Source organism: Siniperca chuatsi, linkage group LG6 (assembly GCF_020085105.1).
Source record: "Siniperca chuatsi isolate FFG_IHB_CAS linkage group LG6, ASM2008510v1, whole genome shotgun sequence".
NCBI classification, from domain to species: Eukaryota; Metazoa; Chordata; class Actinopteri; order Centrarchiformes; family Sinipercidae; genus Siniperca; species Siniperca chuatsi.
Genome location: NC_058047.1, coordinates 23,814,850 through 23,838,909, shown reverse-complemented (window position 1 = coordinate 23,838,909; position 24,060 = coordinate 23,814,850). Strand labels below are relative to the sequence as shown.

Sequence of the window (24,060 nt, the reverse complement as noted above, 5' to 3'; positions counted from 1 at the left end):
AAGCCTTATAAGGCGACAGCAGGATTATTACCTAATGTTGAGCTCCTGTCTTAATAATATTCTTTTATTACAGACTAGTTAATACACCATTCAGATCTTTTTGGTGCTTTATGTGCTTTACAGAGGTGAACAACCATGTTCCTCAAACACACTGTGGCCTCTCTCCTACCAGTCCATTTAAAGGGTCAGTTCACCCAAATTACTTTAAAAAAGTATTTTCTCTCTTACCTCTGGTGGTATCTATCCATGCAGAAAGTTTGGTTTTATTTATCCTTTGAACGAGTAAAAACAACGTACGTGTGTGATATGGGATATCAGTGTGTGATATGTGATATATGATATATTCATTCCTCCATCAAGGCACATAGAAAGATATATTTGTCAGTTAATTGCAAGTTGCATCAAGGTGTGTGGTTTATGACTCCACACGTCAATGCTCAAATTGTCTCCTGTGTTTCCTCAATGGATGCAGCCTCAGTGAGAGCAGGCAGAGAGCTGAAGAAGAAAACAAGGGGAAAGAGGAGGGAAAAGGTGGAAGTATCAATACAGAGTAAAGACTGTGCCAGGCTCCTGGAAGCTGCTGTATTTTTTCTCCTGGGGGATTAGCTGAGGTTTCAGGGTGACTGAGAGGACACTAAGCTGATAGCTTTGAAGATGGACATGTTGTCTAATTTTCAGTGAAAACCAAAGCAAACAGGAAATTTCTTTTAGACTAAGATATGTTTCGGACAGACTTGGATGGTGTAGAAATGACAGGAATGTTTTTCTCTCTTCTTTCTGAGAAAACTGTGCTAAAACATTATGAGGATGTTCTCCAGGGAACATCTTTGTTTTTCAAAGAAGTTTTCAGGATGCTCTCATTCAGGATGAACACATAGTGACAAGACTAAAACTGTCCCAATTCCATACAAAATACTACTTCTTAGGAGGCTTTGAGTATAGTGTGTTCACTCTGACAAAATAAAGTATAGTCAAAAAAGTCAGTATACATTCTAAAAAACACTTCATTTTTGAGTGTGCTGTTGATGGACATATTCTCCCACAATGCAAAGCACAATGGAAAAGGAGGTGGAAAAATTAAAACTAATTGTGGATGGTTGATGATGGTCTGATGATCATCAGAGGAAAAAAAAAACTACTAAATCTCAAAAACATTTTGATGTCTGTTTGTGAAGTTTAATTGTCAGCAGTGGTGGATGAAGTCTTGAGATATTTTACTTAAGTAAAAGTATCAGTATTCAGTATTCACTCTCCTCCTTTAGTTGTGTTTTATTGTCTCTACCAACTCCTGAGGGAAATATCTGGCTCTTAAGCCTCTAAATGCTCCACTATGTTCACCAGCTAGTCGCTAACTATGTCTGTCTGCTGTTTGGTGCTGAGCAGGTAGTGTACAGTGGGTTTTTAGCTGCCTGCTGAAATGACACTATGAGAGCGGTGAGATTGAACGAAAACAGTAATTTTACAGACCGGTCAGATAAACAATGAGATGAAACTCACTATAAAGCTCTTTAAAGCTGAGTAGAGCTGCAGATTCAGGTGATGATTTTCTGTGGTTTCATCACTATGAGTAACCTCTTTCACATTGTAACATTGTTTTCATTGTCATTTGATACATTGTTAGTGTAAAATATTGGTTATAGCAGCTTTAAGTAGAATTAATGCATCCCAACTTTTTGAATGAATGAAATGAATTGTTGTCATATGTTTGGAATGTAAAATCTTGATCTGCAACGTAACTAGTAACTAAAGCTTAATGAGTCAAAAGTACAATATTTGCCTCTGAACTGTGGTGGAGTAGAAGTAGAAAGTAGGATCAAATTGAAAAATTCAAGCTACCTTAAAGTTGTACTTAAGTACAGTACTCCAGTAAATATACTTTGTTACATTCCACCACTGTTTTCCAGCGATCCTCCAAAGTTGCAATTTCATTGCTATGCATTAGTGCAGGTATTGTATAATTTCCTGTTAGTATATAAAGGTTAAGCATGTTGTTTTCTGTATACTAAAAAACAAGCATATATAACACAATTAGAATTGTACTGTCCCAAATCCATACTACATACTAATTCTATAGCCTACTACATAATAGTAGTTTTAGCAGTTAGTCCACAAAAATATCAACATACATTTTATACTACCAAGAAATTCTACCATAAGTGTAACGTAGGCTGTCAATTGAAGTGTGACTTTGGAATGTCACTGCCAATTAAACTTAATAAACATCAAAATGTTTTTCCTATATGATTTTATTCTTTTTTGTTTTCAAAGATTTGTTGGAGCTGTTTTACCATCACCCACAATTTATTTAAATTTTTTCCATCTGTGAGCAGCTCCTCAATGTACTTTGTGCATTGCATTGGGGGAGAATAGTGTGCATCAACAGCACACAAACATTTACCGAATTTAGTCTGCATTCTGCCTGCTTTGAGTACACTTGATTATGTCACTTTTCTATCGCGATCACACTACATACTAAAAACCTGCCTAGAATCAGTATGTAGTATGGAATCAGGACACATTGCTAGCAGCTCTGTGAGGCTGTACTTAGGCACAGCAGTGCTTTGAGCTAAATGCTGAAGTCAGCATGCTAACATGCTAATGCTAATCAGGTAAAATGTTTACCATCCTCACCATCTTAGTTTAGCATGCTATCATTTGCTAACTAGCACCTAACACAAAGTACAGCTGAGGCTGATGGGAATGCCATTAGTTTTGCAGGTATAACAGGAAGCAGCAGGGGGAATAAACACAAAGACTCCAGCAAGTTAAGTTGATAGTCATTTTATTGAACAGAAGAAAAGAAAACTCAAAATGAGTGTGTTAAACGGTGGTTCTTCATGTGAAAGCATTGAAGCTCATCACTAATAAAGTGCACTTTCAGTTTACAGCCAAATGGAGACTCCCTCCCACAAGCTCAATCAGATCCCACCTGGTGCAGGACTCTCTGCACCTGAGCTCACCCTATCACAGTAAGACATATAAGACCAAGTGCAACGACTGAGCATCTCAGTGAGGGCGAGTGCATAAGTGTTAATGGAAGATCGGCGTTAAAAGTCTCTTTCCTGTTACCCGGGTCTAAAATGCCTCAGACCATTCCTGCTACTGTTTTCTATCCTGGCTCAGTTCAACCCAGTAGAAGCAATAAAATGACAGCTGGTGACTTCTGCACAAATATGATTGATTATGTAACTGAGTGATTGTAAAATAACAGTATTTCTTAACAGGGTTTCATTAATGGTCAGTGTTAAGCTAAAATCTTTGCCACAAGTGTTTACATTTTAAGATTTCACTTTAAAAAAATATTTTCCTATTTCCAGAAGTGTTTTCTACATAATATATATGTACAGTTGTATCTTTACAAAGAAAAATAATGTTCTGTTAAAGACTGCCGCAAGGTCAGTATCGACTCCAGTTTGGCACGTATTCCTCATGACTTCACCCAGTAACAGACTTAATGGAAGAGACAGCAGAAAAAAAAGTGCATTCAAAACCCAGAGTTTCACTGTTTTCACTTTGAATTCTGCCTCTCCTGGATAGACACAGACACTAAGCTAAAGATGATGACATTTGGAGATGGTAATTCCTCTGATGTGCAGCAAATAGGAATGGCATTCACATGAAAACAAGTTTTCTGATGTTGCACTATTCTACAGGTAATGGCCACAAACCCTGGGGAATGGGCCAAAGAGAAAAACATCTACTGTACCAGGGAGATGAATTAACATTGAAGCTTGAATTTTAAGCCTATGGGATTTGGGATTCCAATGTGCTACACATGACACACACAATTTACGTCATCAAAGTCAGAGACAAAGAAAGAGAAAACTACTAAGCTGTACTTCAGCTTGGGAATGAAAAAAAGAGACAATATCATGTTAGGTTACAAAAAAGATGGATGAAAGAACATTGTAGCTAACTTCCCAGCAGGTAGTGTGCATTGCATGTGGTGAGGGGGGCATTTACTTTGATATCACAAGCACACAAACACACAGCACTGGGAAAAGATCAGCTGCTAAGAAACACATCTACTACTAACATTTAAATATACTTTATATTAGTCTCACTGGGAAATTCCACATTGGATAACTACACCTCTTATTGCACCATTTTCACCTTTTCATGTCAATGAAAAGATTAGGCAGTTCTGGGTTGTGTCTCACTTGCATCATGTTATTCTATCTTATCTTTTATTTAACATGCAAACTACAAAATGAAACTGATAAAACCAATATTGTTTTAACTGTTGTATCAAGTTGTGTATTACATACACCATGTCCTCCCCACTGAGAGATTAGACAAGGGTTTTAACGTACAAAGCTCTCAAAAGAGCCATAGACCTTCATTATCTACAAGTGCATTACAAATAACAGTAATAAATATGTTAAGTTCAATAAATAAGGGGCTTTCTATCAGAATAACAAATTATAAAGATTCAGCTGATTTGAATGGAGATCCATCTGAGAGAAAACAGCAGGATTTCCTTTCATGTGTAGTGTTAGAGCATATGGCTCAGTTGGATTAAGTGTTAAAGTATTCATCATATCTGGTTAGACTAACATGAGTTGTCACAGCAGACAGACAGCAGATCACAGAGTGTTTCTCTATGGGACAAAATAACCTCTATACTCTCAACAGTTACAGTTTAAGTTTAGGTAGTTTTCAGTTTCTGAGTTCTCTCTAATTAATGCTCAGATATTGCTTCAAAACCACTGGAAATGCATGAAATCTCTCTATGTGTATTATACAGTGTTTGTCTCCAACTTCATTCACTTCTCATGCATCCACCAGGGACATGAACATATTAAAGGACTGGACAGTGACAGGGACAATAGCCCTAATGAAAGGAATTATGAGAGGGTGACACATCACGGAAGTAGACCATATATACATATAAGTGATATAGTACAGTTTCTGACAACAGTGTGTATGTGCACCAGACCCTTCACCCCATCATGTTCCTGGAAGAGAATCACCTCTACAGGCTACTCAGACTAGTCTACACCAAGCGTGTGGGGCTCGATGTGAATGTAGACTCCTTTTTGTTTCTGTCAGGCTGTTTTGAGCATTTTTGCTTTTGTTTTAAAGTGCAGACCAGATGCAGGTGACTAAAACAGCAAGAACCAAATTACAGAGAGAGAGAGAGAGAGAGAGAGAGAGAGAGAGAGAGAGAGAGAGAGAGAGAGAGAGAGAGAGAGAGAGAGAGAGAGAGAGAGAGAGAGAGAGAGAGAGAGAGAGAGAGAGAGAGAGAGAGAGAGAGAGATGAAGCATGGGTAAACCAGTGGTTGGGATTGGAACAGAGGATTGGCACATATGTCAGAGAGATCTGACTTGGAGAATGGGAGCAGGATGGGATGGAGATGGCAGGAGTCTAGGTCTGTTAGGCTGAAGGTAAAAAAAAATACAGGTCTCATCCTATTCAGTCTTCTCCTGTGTCACTGATCCACCTCCAATCACTCCCTGGACTGGTAGAAGAGAATGTATCCCGACTCAGAGTTCTTCGAGATGTCTGAGGTAAGCCCATAAAACTCCTCGATGGCCTGGGCGTCAATTTTCTGCACAACACAAGTAAGATGCTGTTTACTCACTTGTCAACAAACAATAGCAACTGGACAAACAAGTTAGTCAAGGAACATCGAGCAGAGCAGAAAAGGCTGAGACTCAGAGTGACACACCTCCACAATGTCATCATCAAACAGCAGCCAGAAGCCATGACTCTTCACTATGGTGATGTAATGACCTCGATTTGGGCCACTGAGGAAACAGAGACAAACAGTGACTCTCTATTGTACAGACATTGCAATCTCAAAACTCCCACATTGTACTACATCTGTCTTAGCTTCCTGTAGGAGCTGCTGAAGTCATCCGTACAACACAGATGCAGAGCACAGTTTGCCACACAAATATTCACTGTCATTATGTTAGGATTTCAAAATCAGAGCTCAACAAATGTAAAGTCTGATCAGCCTGCAGAAGCTTGAGGGAATGAGCTTTGTCGTGTTTTAGTGTCTTGAAACCTGACACTACGATATATCTTTACATGTCTAGTTGGTATCAAGTGTGACTGCACCCTAGCTCATATTGAGGTCTTTTAGTCAGGGCTGGTAATCAGTATACTGTACCTGCCACAGTGAACCACCACAGCCACTAGATCGTACATGCGATCCAGGTTAACTGCATCCCCAGATGTGTTGAACAGACGGAGTTCAAGCGGAAAAACCACTCGATAAGAGAGCTTGGTGTAGCGGTGCAGCTGCTCCATGTACTTAAACCTCTTCAGGTGCAGTGCCAGGATCATGGGAAGCTTCTTTACACGCATCCTGCAGAGAAGCATACATTATCAGAGAAGTGTGTTTGTGCACATCACAGCGGTATTAAGCTCTGTGCTTTACTGACCGCTTCTGTGCTTCCTGCTTGCTGCAGCATGTCTCGCAGTAGTATTTGTATTCACTGCACAAAGTCTCTGTGTTACTGAAGTCCCTGGAGGGGAGAGCATGCCACAGGAGGATTGGTTATTCAATCTCGCTCAGACCAAAGGGAATATGGTCCACTGTCAGCCTTTTAGCTGTGACTGAATGTATAATAAATCCATACTACCTGAGACAGTGTGTTATTGATGTGTTCTGCTCCACATCCACAGAAAGATCCAGAAAATCTTCATCTTTGCTGCTCACCTGTCAAAAAGAGACAGAGGTAACCAAACTCTCATTTTCTTTGACTGAGTCAGTGAGGATACGCCTGCTGTGCTGTGACAGAACACCCGCCCGCCCACACCTACACACACACACACACACACACACACACACACACACACACACACACACAGCCAGTCTTTGAAATGCTTATTATACTGAGTAGCTTTTGTCTCTGCACGGTGAAGCGCCTTGGTGTTTGCAGGGGTTGTGCAGGGCAACACGTTCCACTCCGCGCCTTCAAAATTATGAGGACAAAGCCTCTGCCAGCCCTGACGTAAAGTGGGTGGCCGGAGCCCACCGGGTGTGCTCACTGAATCTTTTTTTTTTTTTTTGCATCTCTCAGCATCTCTGCAAAAGGCTAATCCCTTTTTCAGACTTATTCAGGAGAGATCTCTTATTCAGGGTGACACAGGGACAGGCAGAGCCGTGGACACATAAAATATACTACCCCTCTGATAGAACTCAATAGGCAAATAAAGCAGAGCCACACACCGTTTCACAATTGAGGCAGCGTGTCTCATTGGTCAGTGTGCCTTGGAAGATATCGTGAACCCATGTTGGCTCAGTCTTGTTCTCCGTCTCGGTCTCAGTGGTCACGGCGGTGCCGTTGTTCTTGAGGCGTCCGTTCTGCTTTTCCTGCTTCTTCTCCTCTTGCAGGATGTCGGCCACTGTGTTCAGCAGGTAGTTGAGGAATTCGTGGGCATCCTGTTGCATGTAGTTGTCGAACAGATCTGGAAGGAGATGCAAAGATAAAGTAAAGGGTGATAATTCATAGAGGGGAAATGATGGGATGTTCCAGTCAAGTTTTTTGGCCATTGATCTTGATTCCAGCCATTTAATATCTGCCCATACTGAATACAATATTTATATTTTGTACATAATAATTCTGCACCAAGCACACTTAGCCTAAGCAGGCCTATATTAAAATCAGTACAGAAATGTATTCATGTTAGACAGCTGAACAGCTTCGTGTTCAAAATATATGGCCTGAATCACGGCTTTCCATTAAAGAGAAAGTTCGGCATTTTGGGAAATGCACTTATTCGCTTTCTGGCGGAGAGTTAGAAGTTAGACGAGTCAGAAGATCGACACCACTCTCATAGCATAAAAACTAGAAACAGGAGGAAACAGCTAGCTTGTCTCTGTCAAAAGGTAACAGAATCCACGTACCAGCACCTCTAAAACTCACTAATTAACACGTTAGATCTCTCTGGGATCGGTAGCATCTTGCAGTCTCCGCTGGTCGCCTAGCAACTACTTGCAGTCTGGCACGTTTTTACACATTGGTTATTGTACAGGTTCAACAAACCAGATACAATGTGTTAATTATTGCGCTTTAGAGGTGCTGGTAGGCAGATTTTGTTCAGACAGAGCTAGGCTAGCTTTCCCCCGCTGGCTATATAGCACATATGATACAAACTGATATACTGATATATATATATATATATATATATATATATATATATATATATATATATATATATATATATATATATATATATATATATATATATATATATATATATATATATATATATATATATATATATATATATCACACCAGACAAGACCCAAGGTGTAGGCTGTGCAAAGAGGCCCCTGAGACAATCCAGCACATAACTGCAGGGTGTAAGATGCTGGCAGGAAAAGCATACATGGAGCGCCATAACCAAGTAGCTGGCATAGTGTACAGGAACATCTGCACCGAGTATGGACTGGAAACCCCGAGGTCAAAGTGGGAAACACCTCCAAAGGTGGTAGAGAATGACCGAGCCAAGATCCTGTGGGACTTCCAGATCCAGACTGACAGAATGGTAATGGCGAACCAGCCTGACATCGTGGTGGTGGACAAACAGCAGAGGAAAGCTGTTGTGGTTGACGTGGCAATACCAAGTGATGGCAACATCAGGAAAAAGGAACATGAGAAACTAGAGAAATACCAAGGGCTCAGAGAAGAGCTGGAGAAGGCCTGGAAGGTGAAGGCAACAGTGGTACCCGTGGTCATCGGAGCACTCGGGGCAGTGACCCCCAAACTGGAGGAGTGGCTACAGCAGATCCCTGGAAGAACACCAGACATCTCAGTCCAGAAGAGTGCAGTACTAGGAACAGCAAAGATACTGCGCAGAACCCTCAAGCTCCCAGGCCTCTGGTAGAGGACCCGAGCTCGAAGGACGAGACCACCCGCGGAGGGTGAAGGACAAAGTTTTATATATATATATATATATATATATATATATATATATATATATATAGATAGATATACACACACACATACATACAGGCATCATTACTGTGATTAGTTACACCTGTGCTTTTCCTGCTATGAGAAATTTCTACTGAGAAATTCTGTCTTGAGAAATGTCTACTGTACATCATGTAAATAAAATCAATAGGCTACACCGATAACACCAACATCCATACACACTTCTGTTTTGACAGATCTGTATGTGAAAGGTGAAATCTGAGAAGTGGGGAATAGAGGGGACGAGAAAGAGAGAGCAGAGGGGGGAAAAAAAAAGTCCAGAGAGGAGGCAGCTGACCAAAGCTGGGTCTCAACAGAGACTGCATTGTTCATTCACATAAAGAGCTTCCTCAATATGGACAGCAGAGAACAGTCAGGCTCTCTGTCAGTTCTACTGAATGACCTTACCTCCAACATGCACCTGCCCTTCACCTCTAATATTCAGACTACATTAAAGCAAACACTGCTACAGACAAACAACACAAAAGCACAAATCTCCACTCTCTTAATTGTTTATGAACATGTATGTAGAGAAGAGCACTCAATGGCTTTGGCAAAAAGAATACAAAATAGAAACGGCTACTATAGAAAACATGTAGTGTTCACGGACATTTTGATTTGAGCCCCTCTTCAGCATGCTCAGTGTCAGAGTACACACAGGGGGACAGCAGTGTCTAGACCTTTTTCGTGGGATACAATTTAAGTTGTAATAGCAAGAAAAGCAGAGGTGTAACTAATAATTAATTAACAATGACTCTGTTCCATTCACGTCAATCTAAATGGAATGCACACATCGTTACTGTTTTTTAATTACACCTGTGCTTCTCCTGCTATGACATGTCAAAATGTCTGCTGTGAAAACTGTCCATTGTAGTGATTTAGTGAGCGTTATATCAAGTGATATCCTCTTTTAAATCCCTCCTTTAAACAAAATTTTATCTTATGGCTTTATCTTAACTGATGGTAATTTGTTGGAATTATCATTTTATCTTTTACATTATACTGTTACTATCTAAATAGTTTTATGTTATATGTTATCACGCATGTTTTAAATTTTGGTGATACTGTTAACTTTTTCATAATGTTGTTGCTGTGTGCTGCACCAGGTGTATCTTTTAAATGAATTAATCTAATGCTTATTTATTGCTGCCACCTGAGTGCAGGTTGGTGTCGCTGAAAAGGCTTGGCCCAAAACATCTATCCACATTTAAAGTTTTCCATACAAAGTCAAGGTGTACAGACTTTTCAGTTGTTCTGATAAACAAAGTATTTTATCTTAAGACAAGATTTACTATTAATCTATTCCGGCTTTTACTGCATCAGGTATGGGCTCTCACCGTTCTCTTTCCGTAGCCGGGAGATGAACTTCTTGGGCGGGATGACGCCCACTTTCTTCTTCTGTGTGGCAATGGAGTGGAAGAGGTCAGCCAGGCATGTGAGCAGGTTCTCCTTCTTCTTCTGCTGGGCTTTGTAAGCCAGCACGTTCTCCCGGAAAGGCCGGCAGAAGTAGAGAGCCTGGAGCACTGAGTTACAGTAACATGTGTTTCCAAACTGAGGAAGGAAGGGACAGGGGCACACAAACAAAGATGAGGACAAAAAGGGGTTTCAGTCCATTTTTCTTTTAAGATTTTCTGTTGAATTAGCTGGTGGAAAAATACAGATGTGCTCTATTGTTTTTATCCATTTGGATGGACACTGCATCTAGGGTGTTTAGAAACTGGGGTGTTTATGTAAATGCCATATTATGGAAACAGAACATCCCTATATTGGCCAACAGACTCACAAACAACACTGTCACCTTCAATACTAACTGTCCAGTAGAGGACATGACAGTTTGTTTTGAAAAATGACACCAGTGTTTTTTGGCAATGACCTTTGTTAATGTATGAGAGGATTTAGTGATACTCACGTTAACCAATCCAAAGTAGTGTTCATTGATTGGGAATTGCTCCGGGCCGATGTCTTTCTCCAGAGCAGAGGCATTGGTGCCCTGAAAGATCAGAGACAAAACATGAAAATGTTTACTCAGTGTACTCACATTCATTATGGACAATCACAATGCTAAAATGAAAGCCTAATTTGTTTAGTCTAGTCTATGTATGTATAGCCAAATTAATATGGAAACGCTGTATAGTCAAGCGGCACCAACATGCTACTGAGGGTTTAAGAGATAAACCTAAATTAGAGGCCTCTCTTTCATACACTGTAATTGATAAAAATGTATCCTTTCTGCCAATTTTCAATGTATCAGTTTCCCACAGAATGTTGTAGGTCGTCTCTATGCTTTTTCTTGCCAGAAAAAACCCCCCAAACTTCCTGTCAAAAGTAGAAAAAGGATATGGTCTAAATAGGTAGACCCATGTCAAAAGTCAGGGTTATTTTGTGCCTGATTGCTGAGAGAGACCACTTATCTCTTGTCAGAGCTCAAAGCTTTTCCAAATGAACGACAGCTTTGTTGAGCGAACAGAGAAGACAATCTAGTTTGGGGAAGGCTTTGGCTTTTAATGACTGTCATTTCTCTGTCAAAGCAGACAGTGAATACCTCTTTGTCTGATTTACCGCTTCCAGTCTGAGATGCAGCAGCACATACGCCGGCACAAGTCCATGTACTGTACACATACAAACTCAGCTTTCCTTGACGGATATCTTATAATGCAAATATTTGGCCTTTATTCTACAAAACCGGAGAGAGAATATTGGGCAAATTCAGTGATGTAATGTACCACTAGTGGACCTGAAAGTCCATTAAAATCTACACAAAACATTTGTGTGAGAAAGTTGGAACATCCACGCAACCCCTACTGACACCTGATGGCACATTTTGACATTTGAGCCCCTCATTATAAACAGCAGGCAGTGGCATAATTTATTTAGAAGGAGGAAAAAAGACTTTATCCTTGATTGTCTCAAAGAAAGCAATGTATGTTAGGAGAACCTGAACTGTGTCGTCACTTGCTTTCTTTTATTATTACAGTCTGCCGTTTTTGTATAAAGTTTATTTATTATCTATGTGCTTTTAAATGTCCTTGATCAACATATTGCAAATAACAAATGCTACCTTAGTATCCATTCAATAACAACTTGCTAGTTTTTACTTGAGATATATCTCGTACAATTCGGGGAAATCAATGTAACGTTGAAACTTTCCTCAGTCTAAACTCGGGCTTAATTTGTCTGCAAGCACAACCTTTGAGCTTAACTACCTTTAAGGTCATGCAGTGTATTAAAGCATTTATCTAATTTATTCTTTGCTCCTGACAACATGCATGTATCAGTTTTTGGGCCTGAATTTCAACTGAAAGCTAACAAAATCAGTTTGATTATATTTCTAATGTCATTTTGCATTCATTTGCCATATTGTGATATGTCGATTTTGGAAACAGATAGATTTGAAACGATTAATCGATTAGTTGATTTTAATAAATGATTGATCATTATCATTTTTTAAAACACAAAATTCACTGGTTCCAGCTTAAATGTGAATATTTAGTGTTTTTTTCTGTTTTCTAAGATAGTAAGCTGAATATCTTTGGGTTTTGCACTGTTGGTTGGGCAAAACAATCCTTTTGAAGATGTCATCTTGGGCTCGGGGAAGCTGTAATAAGCATTTTCTGAGCAAAAAAAGCCAAACATTTGCTGGTTGCAGCTTCTCAAATCTCAAGATTTGATGCTTTTCTTTGTCATATATGATAGTAAACTGAATATAAATAAAATAATAACTAAACAAGCTATCTAAATACATCACAAATTATAACAGGCATTTTTTTCACTATTTCCTGACATTTTATAAACAATGCAATTGATCGTTTAATCAAGAAAGAATCGGCAGATTAACCAAAAAATAATTGTAAGGTACAGCCCTAATTGGAAAAATATTCATATCAACGTTGTGATTCCGGAGAAGCTTACTGATTGTAAAACAAGACACTGGCTGTCACAGGGGATAAAAGCTGTGTCCTTCCTGTTACAGGCCTGCTTATATTAACTGTTAAAGACACCCTACCACCTAATGACAACTAATGTCCACCCAAGCTGAGTGCATTCGAACTTGTCTTTAGCAGTGCTGTAACTCTTGTTTAGGAGATCAACCTTCACCAGTATGTCTGTAAAACTCACAATATACACATATATAACGTGTTCTGCATGGGATACAGTGTAATAATAACTCAGTGTCATTACTGCAGGCCAGCAGCACTCAGAGGAGACTGCAGGCTTTTGACATTAGTATCCAGTCTAAATAAAGGGAAGACCAATGGCTCTCTGCTACCAGGATGCAACCAGCCCTCTGCAGCAGCACCACATTATGCGATCACAACAAGCTGTCACAGGCAGCGCGCTGCTTCATTCACCTGTCAATCATCGGTGACAGCTATACAAATTGCACATTGTGTCGTCTCGCCAGGCTGCAACACACAACATGAACGCTACTAATAAGATGCAGTGTGTAAATGCAGGCCTGACTGACACCTGATAAAGTGGATATCCTATAAGTAGTGACCACCGCTACGTTCACTGTGCATCCTTGTTATAAAGAGCCTTCCCCCTGCACAGTGTGTGTGGGTGCACCCGTGTACATCATTACACACCAGGTCCAACACAGTGCCTGCAGGCAAATCGATAGCAACACACATAACCAGCACGATACTCACCATATTACAAATGGAGGCGATGTTTCTGACAGTCATTTAGTTCACAGTGTCCCCCTCACCGCCATCTTTATAAAATAAACATGATTTCAGAGCAAGGCGACGCTGAGAAATGAGTTAATTCGCAGCCGCGGCTGGAGGCCAGACTGCAAAACCCCAAGCGTCAGAAAGCAGGCAGAGAAACACGGAGCACCATGCAGCCAGCACGGAGCTGAGAGTCAAACTGCACTCAGCGTCGACACGGCTTCATCCTCGCGCACATCTCAAAAACACTACAGCTGGAAACCGTCATGCATGAGTGAACTGGGGACAGACGAAGTTGCAGGCAAGCAAGTTGTTAGCAACGACCAGGAAACAAGCGTGATGTGTGAGGAAGCACAGTGGCTCCACCCACATGAGATGAACTCCAGAGCCGATTGGTTCAAAATTACTTTGTTTGATTGACAGGATTGCGAAGCCAAATACAGACCTGGATGATGAAGCTTAGGTGAGCTGCAACAGCAAGTGTTTGACACAATGGCGTGAGGGAGTTGTAGTTCATATTTGGCATCCCATGACTTTGTGGGCTCGATGTAAAGCTATGTTGTAATGCAAGATTCACCAAAGATGCGCCGTATAGCTATAAATTAATTGAAAATAACATTATTTTTTATTAATTGATGAATTTAGTCTATACAATTGATTAGCCTATAAATTAACTGAATAATTTAGTCTATAAAACGTAAGAAAAAGTCCACTCTTTTGTGGTTTGAGCACAAAGTGTGGTCTTCAAATCCAACCAAATGTCCAAAATCCAAATATATTCAATTCACAATGATACAATAAAACAGCAGATCCTACTATTTGGAACCAGCAGCATTTTTACTTGATGAATAGCTTAAATGATTAATCAGCAATTAAAGTTGTCGACAATTAACCTGTTTTTCTGTCTGTTGTCAGCAGTAATGCACAGCTAAAACAACTAATAGTCAATTAACTGATTTGCTCATAAGAAAACAATTAATTTGTTCAATTAATGGGGCACTTCAGCAATTTAGTATTGCAATTGTATAAAGATAGGGGATTCAAGTTTTTAAAAAGAATGAGCTAAATTGATGCAGCAGAGGCAGAAATATCCAGACTTTTAATGCCTATTATGGGTCAAGCTCTAAAAAGCACTGGATCCTACACACCCATAATGCAACTCTGTAGCATCTTTCATCAAATAAAAATAATAAAGTAGTTCTTCTTCTTCTTCTTCTTCTTCTTCTTCTTCTTCTTCTTCTTCAATAGACCTTCCCTGCCTGATTAACACTCATGTCTTTTAAACTCCATGTTACCAGTTCGCAATTCAGGTTTTCTGTCTGTCTCCAAGCCCAAACTGAGATACTGAGTATAGTGTTGGGCACTTGTCATCATTCTTGACATTTTGTAGACTAAATAACTAATCATTTAATTTACAGGCATTTTGCACTCAAACCACCAATTAGCGGACCATAAGGAAGAGAGGGAGGGCATTAAAAGGTAAATGTCCTCTCTGTAGGGCTCTGCAGGAGTCCCGGGCCCTCAGGACACTCTCATTCACCACCGGCTTTGTTTGTGCTTTCACAACAAAATCCCGGCAATTATCTCCTTAGCAATTTACATGTGAACAAAAAGAAAGGAAAACAACAAATAATTATGATTGTTCTTGACTTCAAATGGAATAGGAAAGGAGAGAGGAATAAAAGTATTCGCAGAAAACAAAAACAGAATAACAGGGTTGCCAGTTTGAGCTGTAGAGGATGGGAGAGTTTCATTGTTGATCAGACGTTTGGTATGCACCACGAGTTTATTGAGAAATGTGTTTATTGTTCTCATAGATTTATTTATGAATACTTGTGATTGACAGGGGAAACAATTTCATGTGGTGGTAGCTTGTGGGCTCTCGATACAAAATGTTCCCAGACTCACTTTCTATTTCAGTCCAGTCTGTATTAGGATTGAGAGGCACTGTGGGTGCAGCTGCCCTTTTTCTGACTCATGCTGCTTTTATTGTCATTATTGCTGGTCTTCGTGTGCTTACTGATGGATATGGATAATGTAAAAAAAAAACATTGCATACACATTTATTGACATGTACATCTGATGATCTATTCCCAGCCTTGTTGACGAGATAAAATCTGTTTTATCTTTCTTTTCAGGCTGTGCAGGTCAGCTTATGTGTTGACACAAGGCTTTAGTCTTTCTTTGGCATTTTAATCTCTCTCATCCAGTATGTGGTTGCCTCCTCATGTTTGGATGGAGCTGACAAGACTTTTGTATCGACAAAAAGTTTTTTCACCAGCCAGCAGGTGAACCTCAGAGGACCTTCTCTGCTCGCCTCGGTTGAGATCAGAAGCGGGGCTGAATGTTGGGATTTTCATGCGGGTGCACGTGCACTACACATAGACAGACACACAGAGAAAAAAAAAAACCCTCAGAAAATATTTCCAGTAAATGAGGCTGACTGCACTACTAAAGCACTGATAACCTTCCTGTCGTTCAGCTGCTACAAAAAGAAGCAAAATGAATAATGCATCATTTCCGTACCGCCAAGAAAATAATGCTCCAGTTTAGAATCTGTGAGTCACTGCAGCCTGCTGACATTTGGCTCAGGCGTCTGAAACATCAAGGTTAGGAACAGTCTATTAAGATTGTTTTATAGAGCTTTTCTTTTTCTACTGTATCAGAGCTGGTATGTATTCCAGGGAATCTGTGTATTGTGATGGCTGCAAATACAAAATGAGTCACAGCCTAAATCTTAACAAGTTTGACCTTTTTTAATGATTAAGCATTCAGTCTCTTTTTTAAGTTGCATTATTTGAAGTGAAAAATTACTGCTCCATTTATTCACTTTTGTTTAATCTCATTTTCAAAACTGTATAATACAAAAGTCATATGCTTTTCACTTAAAACTATGTTCTTGTGTGGGTACAGAAATAACATAGTGACAGTACCAGTAGCAGCCCATAGCTGCTGCACTGACAGATGCTGATGGTTAAACTGGTAATCTGATACTTTTGCCAGCGGTTCAGTTGATTTGACACAGGCTTTACCACATAATCCACTGTGAGTACTTTATGTTTTTTCAGTTATTGGTTGCTTTTATAAAAATGAAGCAAAGCAGTGCCTTTTTTTTCTGCAGGGCATTTCAAAGGGAGAGGCAGGTTTGTGTGTGTGTGTGTACCTGATTCATGAATTGCACATCTTGTATCAATAGCATGAAGAAGCCTTTGTCTAATTTATTATCTAGTGAGGTTTCTTAGCACAAAGGTGCCATAGCTGGCAAACAGGAAGAGGATGTATTGGGTGAGCTGAAACATTGTCAAAGTCTTATGGTAGAAATATAATAACACTCTGGGGAAAATGATATTGTATTAAAAAAACATGCACGTAGTCATTAAAGCAGATTTGTTGAATGTAGAACACTTTCTCTTTCAAGAGACGGTGTAGTCCCTCATTCGTCCAGGAGTGTTCTATCGTAGAAAAGGTTTCAGTTGTAGTCATCTGGACACTGTTTTTAGAATCAAGACGTCTTTCAAGAGCTTTCAGTCTGTTCATGAATGCTCTACATAATTAAACTTTATAGGTATCTTGACCTCCACTCATGATTAACTTGTCCAATCATATGAGACCTCATGTTAGAGTTACTATCCTGGTCAAGTTACATTCCTCATACTGCACTCAATGGGGCTTCCCGAACACTAAAACCTAACAGAATAAACATTGCCTGTGTTATATATCAAGGGAAGTGAAAGACAATAAGAACTTGGCATGAACAGAGTGAACAGCAAAGATAAGCGGGAGAGTGAATTATTAGTTGCACACACATATGCTTATTGACTTCTGGTACACACTGTTCCAAACAGACTCATCTGAACTCTAGCTTACACGTACGGTACTGCTTCTGTAAACAGAGGAACAGGGTATGTTGGGTACTGGCACTCAGTGCTCTGTGGATGCACAACAGGCTCACTGCTGTGTTGACACATTGGCATGCTGGACGTCTGTTTTCTGTCATGAGCACGGAACACAGAGAATTAATACAAGGAAAGGCATCTAATGTCCTAAATGACACAAGTAAAGACACAGAAACTAATACTAATAATTATTATTGATTATTCTGTAATTTTTCAGATTAGTCGATTAATTGTTTGGTGTGTAAAAAGGTCAGAAAATATAGAGCCTATAAAAAGTATTCACCCCCCCTTGGAAGTTTTCATGTTTTATTGTCTTACAACATTCAGTCAAAGTAGATTTAACGTGACTTTTTGACACAGACCAGCAGGAAAATACCCTTTAATGTCAAAGTGAAAATGGATCCCTAGAAAGTGATCTATTTTAATTACAAATGTAAAATACAAACTACTTGTTGGCAGTAGTAGTAGTAAAAGTATTCACCCCCTTCAAGTCAGTATTTAGTAGATGTACCTTTGGCAGCAGTTACAGCCTTGTCAGCTTTGCACATCTGGACACTACAATTCTTCCCCCATTCTTCTTTGCAAACCTGTTCAAGCTGCATGGGGATTGTGCAACCTGACACAGTCTTTAAATTTATTTTGATCCAATGTTATAAAACATGAAAACTTCTAAAATGCATATTATTTATAGGCACTGTAGTGAAAAATGCAAAGTACAATTTCCTAGAGCCCAAACTGATGTTTTTAAAGTTCTTGTTTTGTCCAACCACCTGTCAAAAACCATAAGGTTTTTAGTTTACAATGATATAAACCATAAGGTTTTTAGTTTACAATGATATAAAACAGAGAAAAACAGAAAATCCTCACCTAACAAGTTGGAACCAGTTAATGTTTGACATTTTGGCTTGATAAATGACTTAATCAATTATCAAAATTGTTGATTAAATCACATACTCTACTCAAGATGGCACAGTAGATGGCTGCATCTGCAAATGTAATGTTGCAGACTGTACACTGGACAAAGACATGTTCTTTCTTGCATTGAAGATGTGATCTGACTGCATATACTGTACACAATCCACTGTATGCACATAAAGTAATTATTATTATTATTACAGTACCCATACAATATTCATTCCAGAACTACAACATTACACTATACCATACCATTGCACTACTATCACCCCATATACACAGTTTACAGTGACAGCTTGACGTGTATATATAATTTTTGTATTTTTTTTGTCACCTACTTGCCTGCCCTTAATAGATATAGGTTTATGTCTGCTTATCTCTGTTAGCTTGCTGTCCTTCTTTTAGCTGTATGTGTATCTTCCTGTACATTTGTATGTAAATACACTGAGAGTCACAGAGAACCAGTCAAAATCCTTGTGTCTAAACATACTTGGCAAATAAAGCTGATTGTGATTCATGTCAGAAGAGAAACTCAAGCTAAAACATTTTTCAATGAGAAAATCCTAAAAATGCACATATCTAAAAGTGTTCATTCAGGTGACGACCCCATCCACAGCCTCCTCCATGGTCCGCCTCAACCACCCCAAAATACACCTGTGCTGATCCACAACCACTTTCAGTCGGTGAGACAGCGACAACGACACAATAGCCGCGTTGTTCTCATTACACAAAGCAGGGAGTAGTAGAGTTCGCTGTGACCATCCAATACAGGCAGCCCTGGAAACTGTTTCTGTATGTGTGCTTGTATAGATGTGTGCATTTGAGTGAGTGCACATTATCATGTGGCGGACTCATAATGCAATCAAATTGATGTATAGCAACCAATTGGAAAGGGTCACAAATGATGTTTATGTACCATTCACTCAGTTTATTTAAATTTAATTTATGAAAGGAGGTCAGTGGTTAATAGTGGCCGGCTATATAAAGCACTGGTCTATGGAATTTCACACAATTCACACAAAGACAGTGACATTGGGATTGTAAAATACCATATAGAAAAAGCACCTATGGGCAGTCAGCCTTTTCCTATCGAGCAGCACATACCTGAAACACTATACCCACAGAACTAAGGAACATCACAACTCTCAACCCCTTCTCCAAATATATGAAACAAATATATATGGTTACTGTACAATCAAACATGCAGCCGTAATCTGGGGTAGTGGTTATGTCATTGTTTTATTATTTGTCTGTGCTCATGTGCTTTTGTATGTTTTCTTTTAATGTTTTTTATATGCCATCAATCTGCCAGGGACTACAGATGAAAATTAGCCCGTATGGCTAAATCTGGCACATTTACATGATGAACCCAAGTGCTCATGATAATTAATGTGCATTGTCCCTTCTTAATTAAAATAAACGGAAACAGATTTTGTTTTGCTATCAGGTCATAGGTGATTCTGGGTGCCCAAAGAATATCTGTAACTGTTTTTCATTTGGATTTGGATGTCTCTCTAAATGGCCTAAAATAGGTAGTTGTATATCAGAAATCTGCATGTCATTTGGAAGACAACCCCCAACCAACCACACACACAGACATACACACACACACACACATAGTCACACACACATACGTATGCACACATGCTCATATACCATATCCCCTGCATATTTTTCTCATCTCTATGGCAGCTCCAGATTCCTGGGCTGCCCTTCTTCGCCTCTACAGGCTCAGCAGCATCTTGTCCTGATTACGGTCAATAACAATAGATCTGTTTGTATAACTGGATGTCTACAGTGAGCTGAGATTGCTGCGGAAAGCACTGGAGCTTGGCCCAATTTCCAGTCCTGTGAACCGTATTAACTCACTCTGCCAGGTGCTTGGGAGACTGGAGGTCTGCTAAGTGAACGTATTTAAGCCCTTATCTGCCTTTACACAGCACAGGCTTAAACTTGAGATTTTGATGTAACAAGGTAAACCTTGACACAGTTTTAGAGTTTCAATGGATACAGTAGGCCTACTTCCTGATTTTGTTACAGCACCCAACAACAGTTTTAGTCAAATTACATGAAAAAATGTAATCAATTACTCATTACATATTACTCATAGAAAATAAATTACATTACTAATTACTCAAAAGCAAAAGTAATCACTTTACTCTTCACTTGACTTTCATTACTTAGCCCAACTCTGTCAAATGTGCCTTTAAACAACTCTAAATCCACACTCTATGTCATCTGAATTCATGTAGAAATAGAAAACGAGACACTAGAGCATTCCATCCAACTGTTTCTATGCAGATTTTCAATTTATGCATAAAAAATCTTGGTGGAAACGCAGAAAAGTCGAAATATTACAAAAACGTTTTCAATAAAAGCAAAATGTGACAAAGTGCAGGCAGACTTAGTAGAATGAAGAATGTGACTTAAATAACATTTAGGAGGAGCTATTGGCAGAAATGGAATATAATATTTATAAGTATGTTTTCATTAGTGTATAATCGCCAGAAAATAAGAATTGTTGTGTTCTCGTTACCTTAGAATGAGCAGTTTTTATCTACAGAGGGAGCGGGTCTCCTTCCACAGAGGTCGCCATGTTGCACTGCCACGTTTCTACAGTAGCCCAGAACGGACAAACCAATCACTGGCTCTTGACTGGGCTGTTCGCGTTTTCCGTGAGTTTTGCCACCATAGTTTCTCTTACACGCTTAGAAGGGGAGGGTGATGTGAGTGGTATTCATATGGTTGCAAACTGCAATTTCACTGCTAGATGCCACTAAATCTGGACACATTGGACCTTTAAACCACCACTGAAGCTGAAATCACAGCAGATGAAAACATCAGATCTGTGTGGACTGATGAGGAGAATGTAACGTTCCTCAAATGAATACATGAAACAAACAGAAATGCCATGTTTTCCACATCGTTTTCGTTCTTTTGAGGTTTGACTGGCACTCTTTCAATTATGTGATGTTGTTGCGCCCTCTTCTTCGGCAATGATTTAATGGCACCCGACTGGACAATGTGTGCCACCAACTGTTTATTTCAACTCCTAATATTTGCAAAACACTAGTGGATGGAAACACACATTAATTTCCATTTTGTTTTGCCAATTTTCTGGAAATTTGGTTAAAAATAAATTAAATTTGGATGGAAACTTGACTATTGTAGTTATATATATATAGATATTTACTGACCATCAACAGCTAGCTTAACGTTACAGCTAGCATAAGGAGGGTGTTTGGATGGGGTCCACCTCTGAACAAAGCCAGTTGATTTCTGAATGTAGGCTCACCAGTGAGTAACATTAGCAAGCTGGCTAAGAACACTCAACTTATAAATACGACAACTTTGGAGTTAATGGGAGTTGCATTTCTCCTCTTTTGGTAGAGGCTAGCCGCCTCCCCACACCTCCAGCCCTTGCGCCAAGCTAACACATACAGGAGTCTGTCATCTGAATGCAGAAAGACCAAACTGGTATCAACTCTCTCACTTCTGATACGATAGCAAACAAGGCCCCAAATTGTCAAAGTAGTGTTACTGGAAGTAATTATGCTGAATTACAAATTGTAATCCCTTATAGTACGTTACTGAAAAAAACATAACTGTAGGGCATTGCTAAGTAATGCAGAAACTCACCTAGGAATTATGAAGTTTAACATCAGTGAGCCAGGAGGAAATTTGGGCATTTGGGGGCGCTTTAATATATCTGGGAGTGTATCTTTAAACATATACATACATTGTAGTGAACACATTCCTTCTCTGACGTCTGCAGTGACCAAAACATTTTTTAAATGTACTGATACAATATATTTTTTTAATGCAAAATTATTGCGCATGGAATCATCTTTTCTACAAGATGTTGAGTTCTGCTGCATAGAAAATATTATGTGCAAGTGTTTTTTTTCTTCTATCTGCTAGAAGTGAAAACATTCCTCAGAAAATAATCACCACACTCACCTTAACTTTCTGTTGTGCATCAAACCAATGGAATATCTACCACAAAGAAGAAGACTAGCTGCACTGAAAATATCTATGCAGGCAATATATCCTTCAGGCTATTCAACATATAAAGTGCATGCAAGAATTCTCAAGTTTTCTCAGTTTTTGTCCCAGTCTGTGTTGTGTAAAGCATTAGGAAGTGACAGCTCTTTCTGTATGTCTCCAGTGGTTTAATGAAGGGGGGTCAAGTGGCACATGATGCTGTAGTACTCCCTCCTTCAGGACGTATGACGCATGTCTTTTTCGTTTTTCATTGTACTCGGTGCCAATTTTCACATCAAGTACAGTGTGTACCCTTCAAGAACACTGACACGTATCCTCCATTATTGCCCGGAGCAGTTTGGCCTGTTTTCTTTTTCTCACTCTGTGGAAACCTAATGGTCCAGCTACACTACAACTCGTCACTGCAGCAGACATAATGTGTTTCTGAAACCAAGGCTGGGGGGGGGGGGGGCTTAACCAGCATCCATCTGTGGTGGGACTGAAGAGAAGCAGAGGCATGAACCCTCAAGGTTAGCTGCAGTCAGCTCTTTGCAGAGTCGACTGTGTGTGCTTCAACACACCACTTAAATATGCAGGATTACTTACAATATGAATGTCAACAGTGTCTGCATAATCATGAAAACACTCAAGTACTGTACTTAAGTACAAATGTGAGGTACTTGTAGTAGAGTCTTTTCTTTTCATGCCACTTTCTACTTCTATTCCATTACATTTCAGAGGGAAAGGTACTTTTTAATCCACTACAGCTTTAGTTACTAGTTACTTTACAAATTAAGATTTAGAGCTTGTAAAAAATGATGTTTTGTTATGAATTAAACTACCCAAAAGTATACACAAGTACAGCTGAAACGATTAGTCGAAAATTTATTGGCAACTATTTTGATAATCGTTTGTTATTTTTCATGCAAAAACATTTCATGGTTCCAGCTTCACAAATGTGAGAATTGGCTGCTTTTCCTTTTAGTTATAATAGATCTGATAGTTATTTTAATTTTAATTTTAATTTATTTGTAATGATGTTGAGATTTGGACTATTGGTTGGACGAAACAAGCATTGTGAAGGTGACACTTTGGGCTCTGTGTAATTGTGATGGCTTTTCTCACTATTTTCTGAATTTTTACAAATCAATCTATTAATGAATCGAGAACACAATCGGTAGATTAACCCATAATGAATATAATCATTCGTTGCAGTCCTGTAAAAAATAGTTCAAAATTTGCTCCACCTCAACCAGCTACAACAGTATCTATTCTAATCTAATGATATACTAAATAATAGTTTAACAGTCACAGGGGACATTTTTCTGCATTGGGTACTTTTAATAACTTAACTTTAACTTTTAATACTTTAACTACATTTCCCTGATTATACTTACATACTTTTACTTAAGTAACATTTTCAAGGCAGGACATTTACTTGTAACAGAGTATTTTTACAGTATGCTTTGGAACTTTTACTTAAGTAAAAATCTGAATACTTCCTCCACCACTGGTTTTCAGTTACGTCTTTCAGCTTAGCAATTTACTGTATACAGCTGAGTTGACAAAATGTGGCGAGATTTTCATTTTCTACTTCCAGCTACCATTACACTTTGCACTTCTGAAAACGCACACACCTGGCATCTGTTTTGTCTGTCTCA

The 24,060-nt window shown here is 39.1% G+C and overlaps 1 protein-coding gene across 1 annotated transcript; it reads right to left on the bottom strand.

Moving 5' to 3' along the window:
- Nucleotides 1-2,765: 2,765 nt before the first annotated feature.
- On the bottom strand, nucleotides 2,766-13,982 carry usp46 (ubiquitin specific peptidase 46). The gene is made up of 9 exons (XM_044200148.1): nucleotides 13,584-13,982; nucleotides 10,844-10,924; nucleotides 10,272-10,485; nucleotides 7,185-7,423; nucleotides 6,595-6,671; nucleotides 6,394-6,477; nucleotides 6,120-6,317; nucleotides 5,673-5,751; nucleotides 2,766-5,552 (listed from the first exon to the last, which is right to left on the bottom strand). The coding sequence occupies exons 1-9, from the start codon at nucleotides 13,617-13,619 to the stop codon at nucleotides 5,451-5,453; spliced, it is 1,110 nt and encodes a 369-aa protein (XP_044056083.1). The 5' UTR covers nucleotides 13,620-13,982; the 3' UTR covers nucleotides 2,766-5,450.
- Nucleotides 13,983-24,060: the final 10,078 nt, after the last annotated feature.

Excerpts from the sequence above, each read along its gene's own strand:
- usp46 (XM_044200148.1), bottom strand. The coding sequence starts at position 13,619 with ATGACTGTCAGAAACATCGCCTCCATTTGTAATATG. Across the intron at positions 10,486-10,843 it reads ACTACTTTGGATTGGTTAAC|TTTGGAAACACATGTTACTG; the intron begins GTGAGTATCACT and ends TTCCTTCCTCAG. Across the intron at positions 6,672-7,184 it reads GCTGCCTCAATTGTGAAACG|GTGAGCAGCAAAGATGAAGA; the intron begins GTGTGTGGCTCT and ends TCTTTTTGACAG.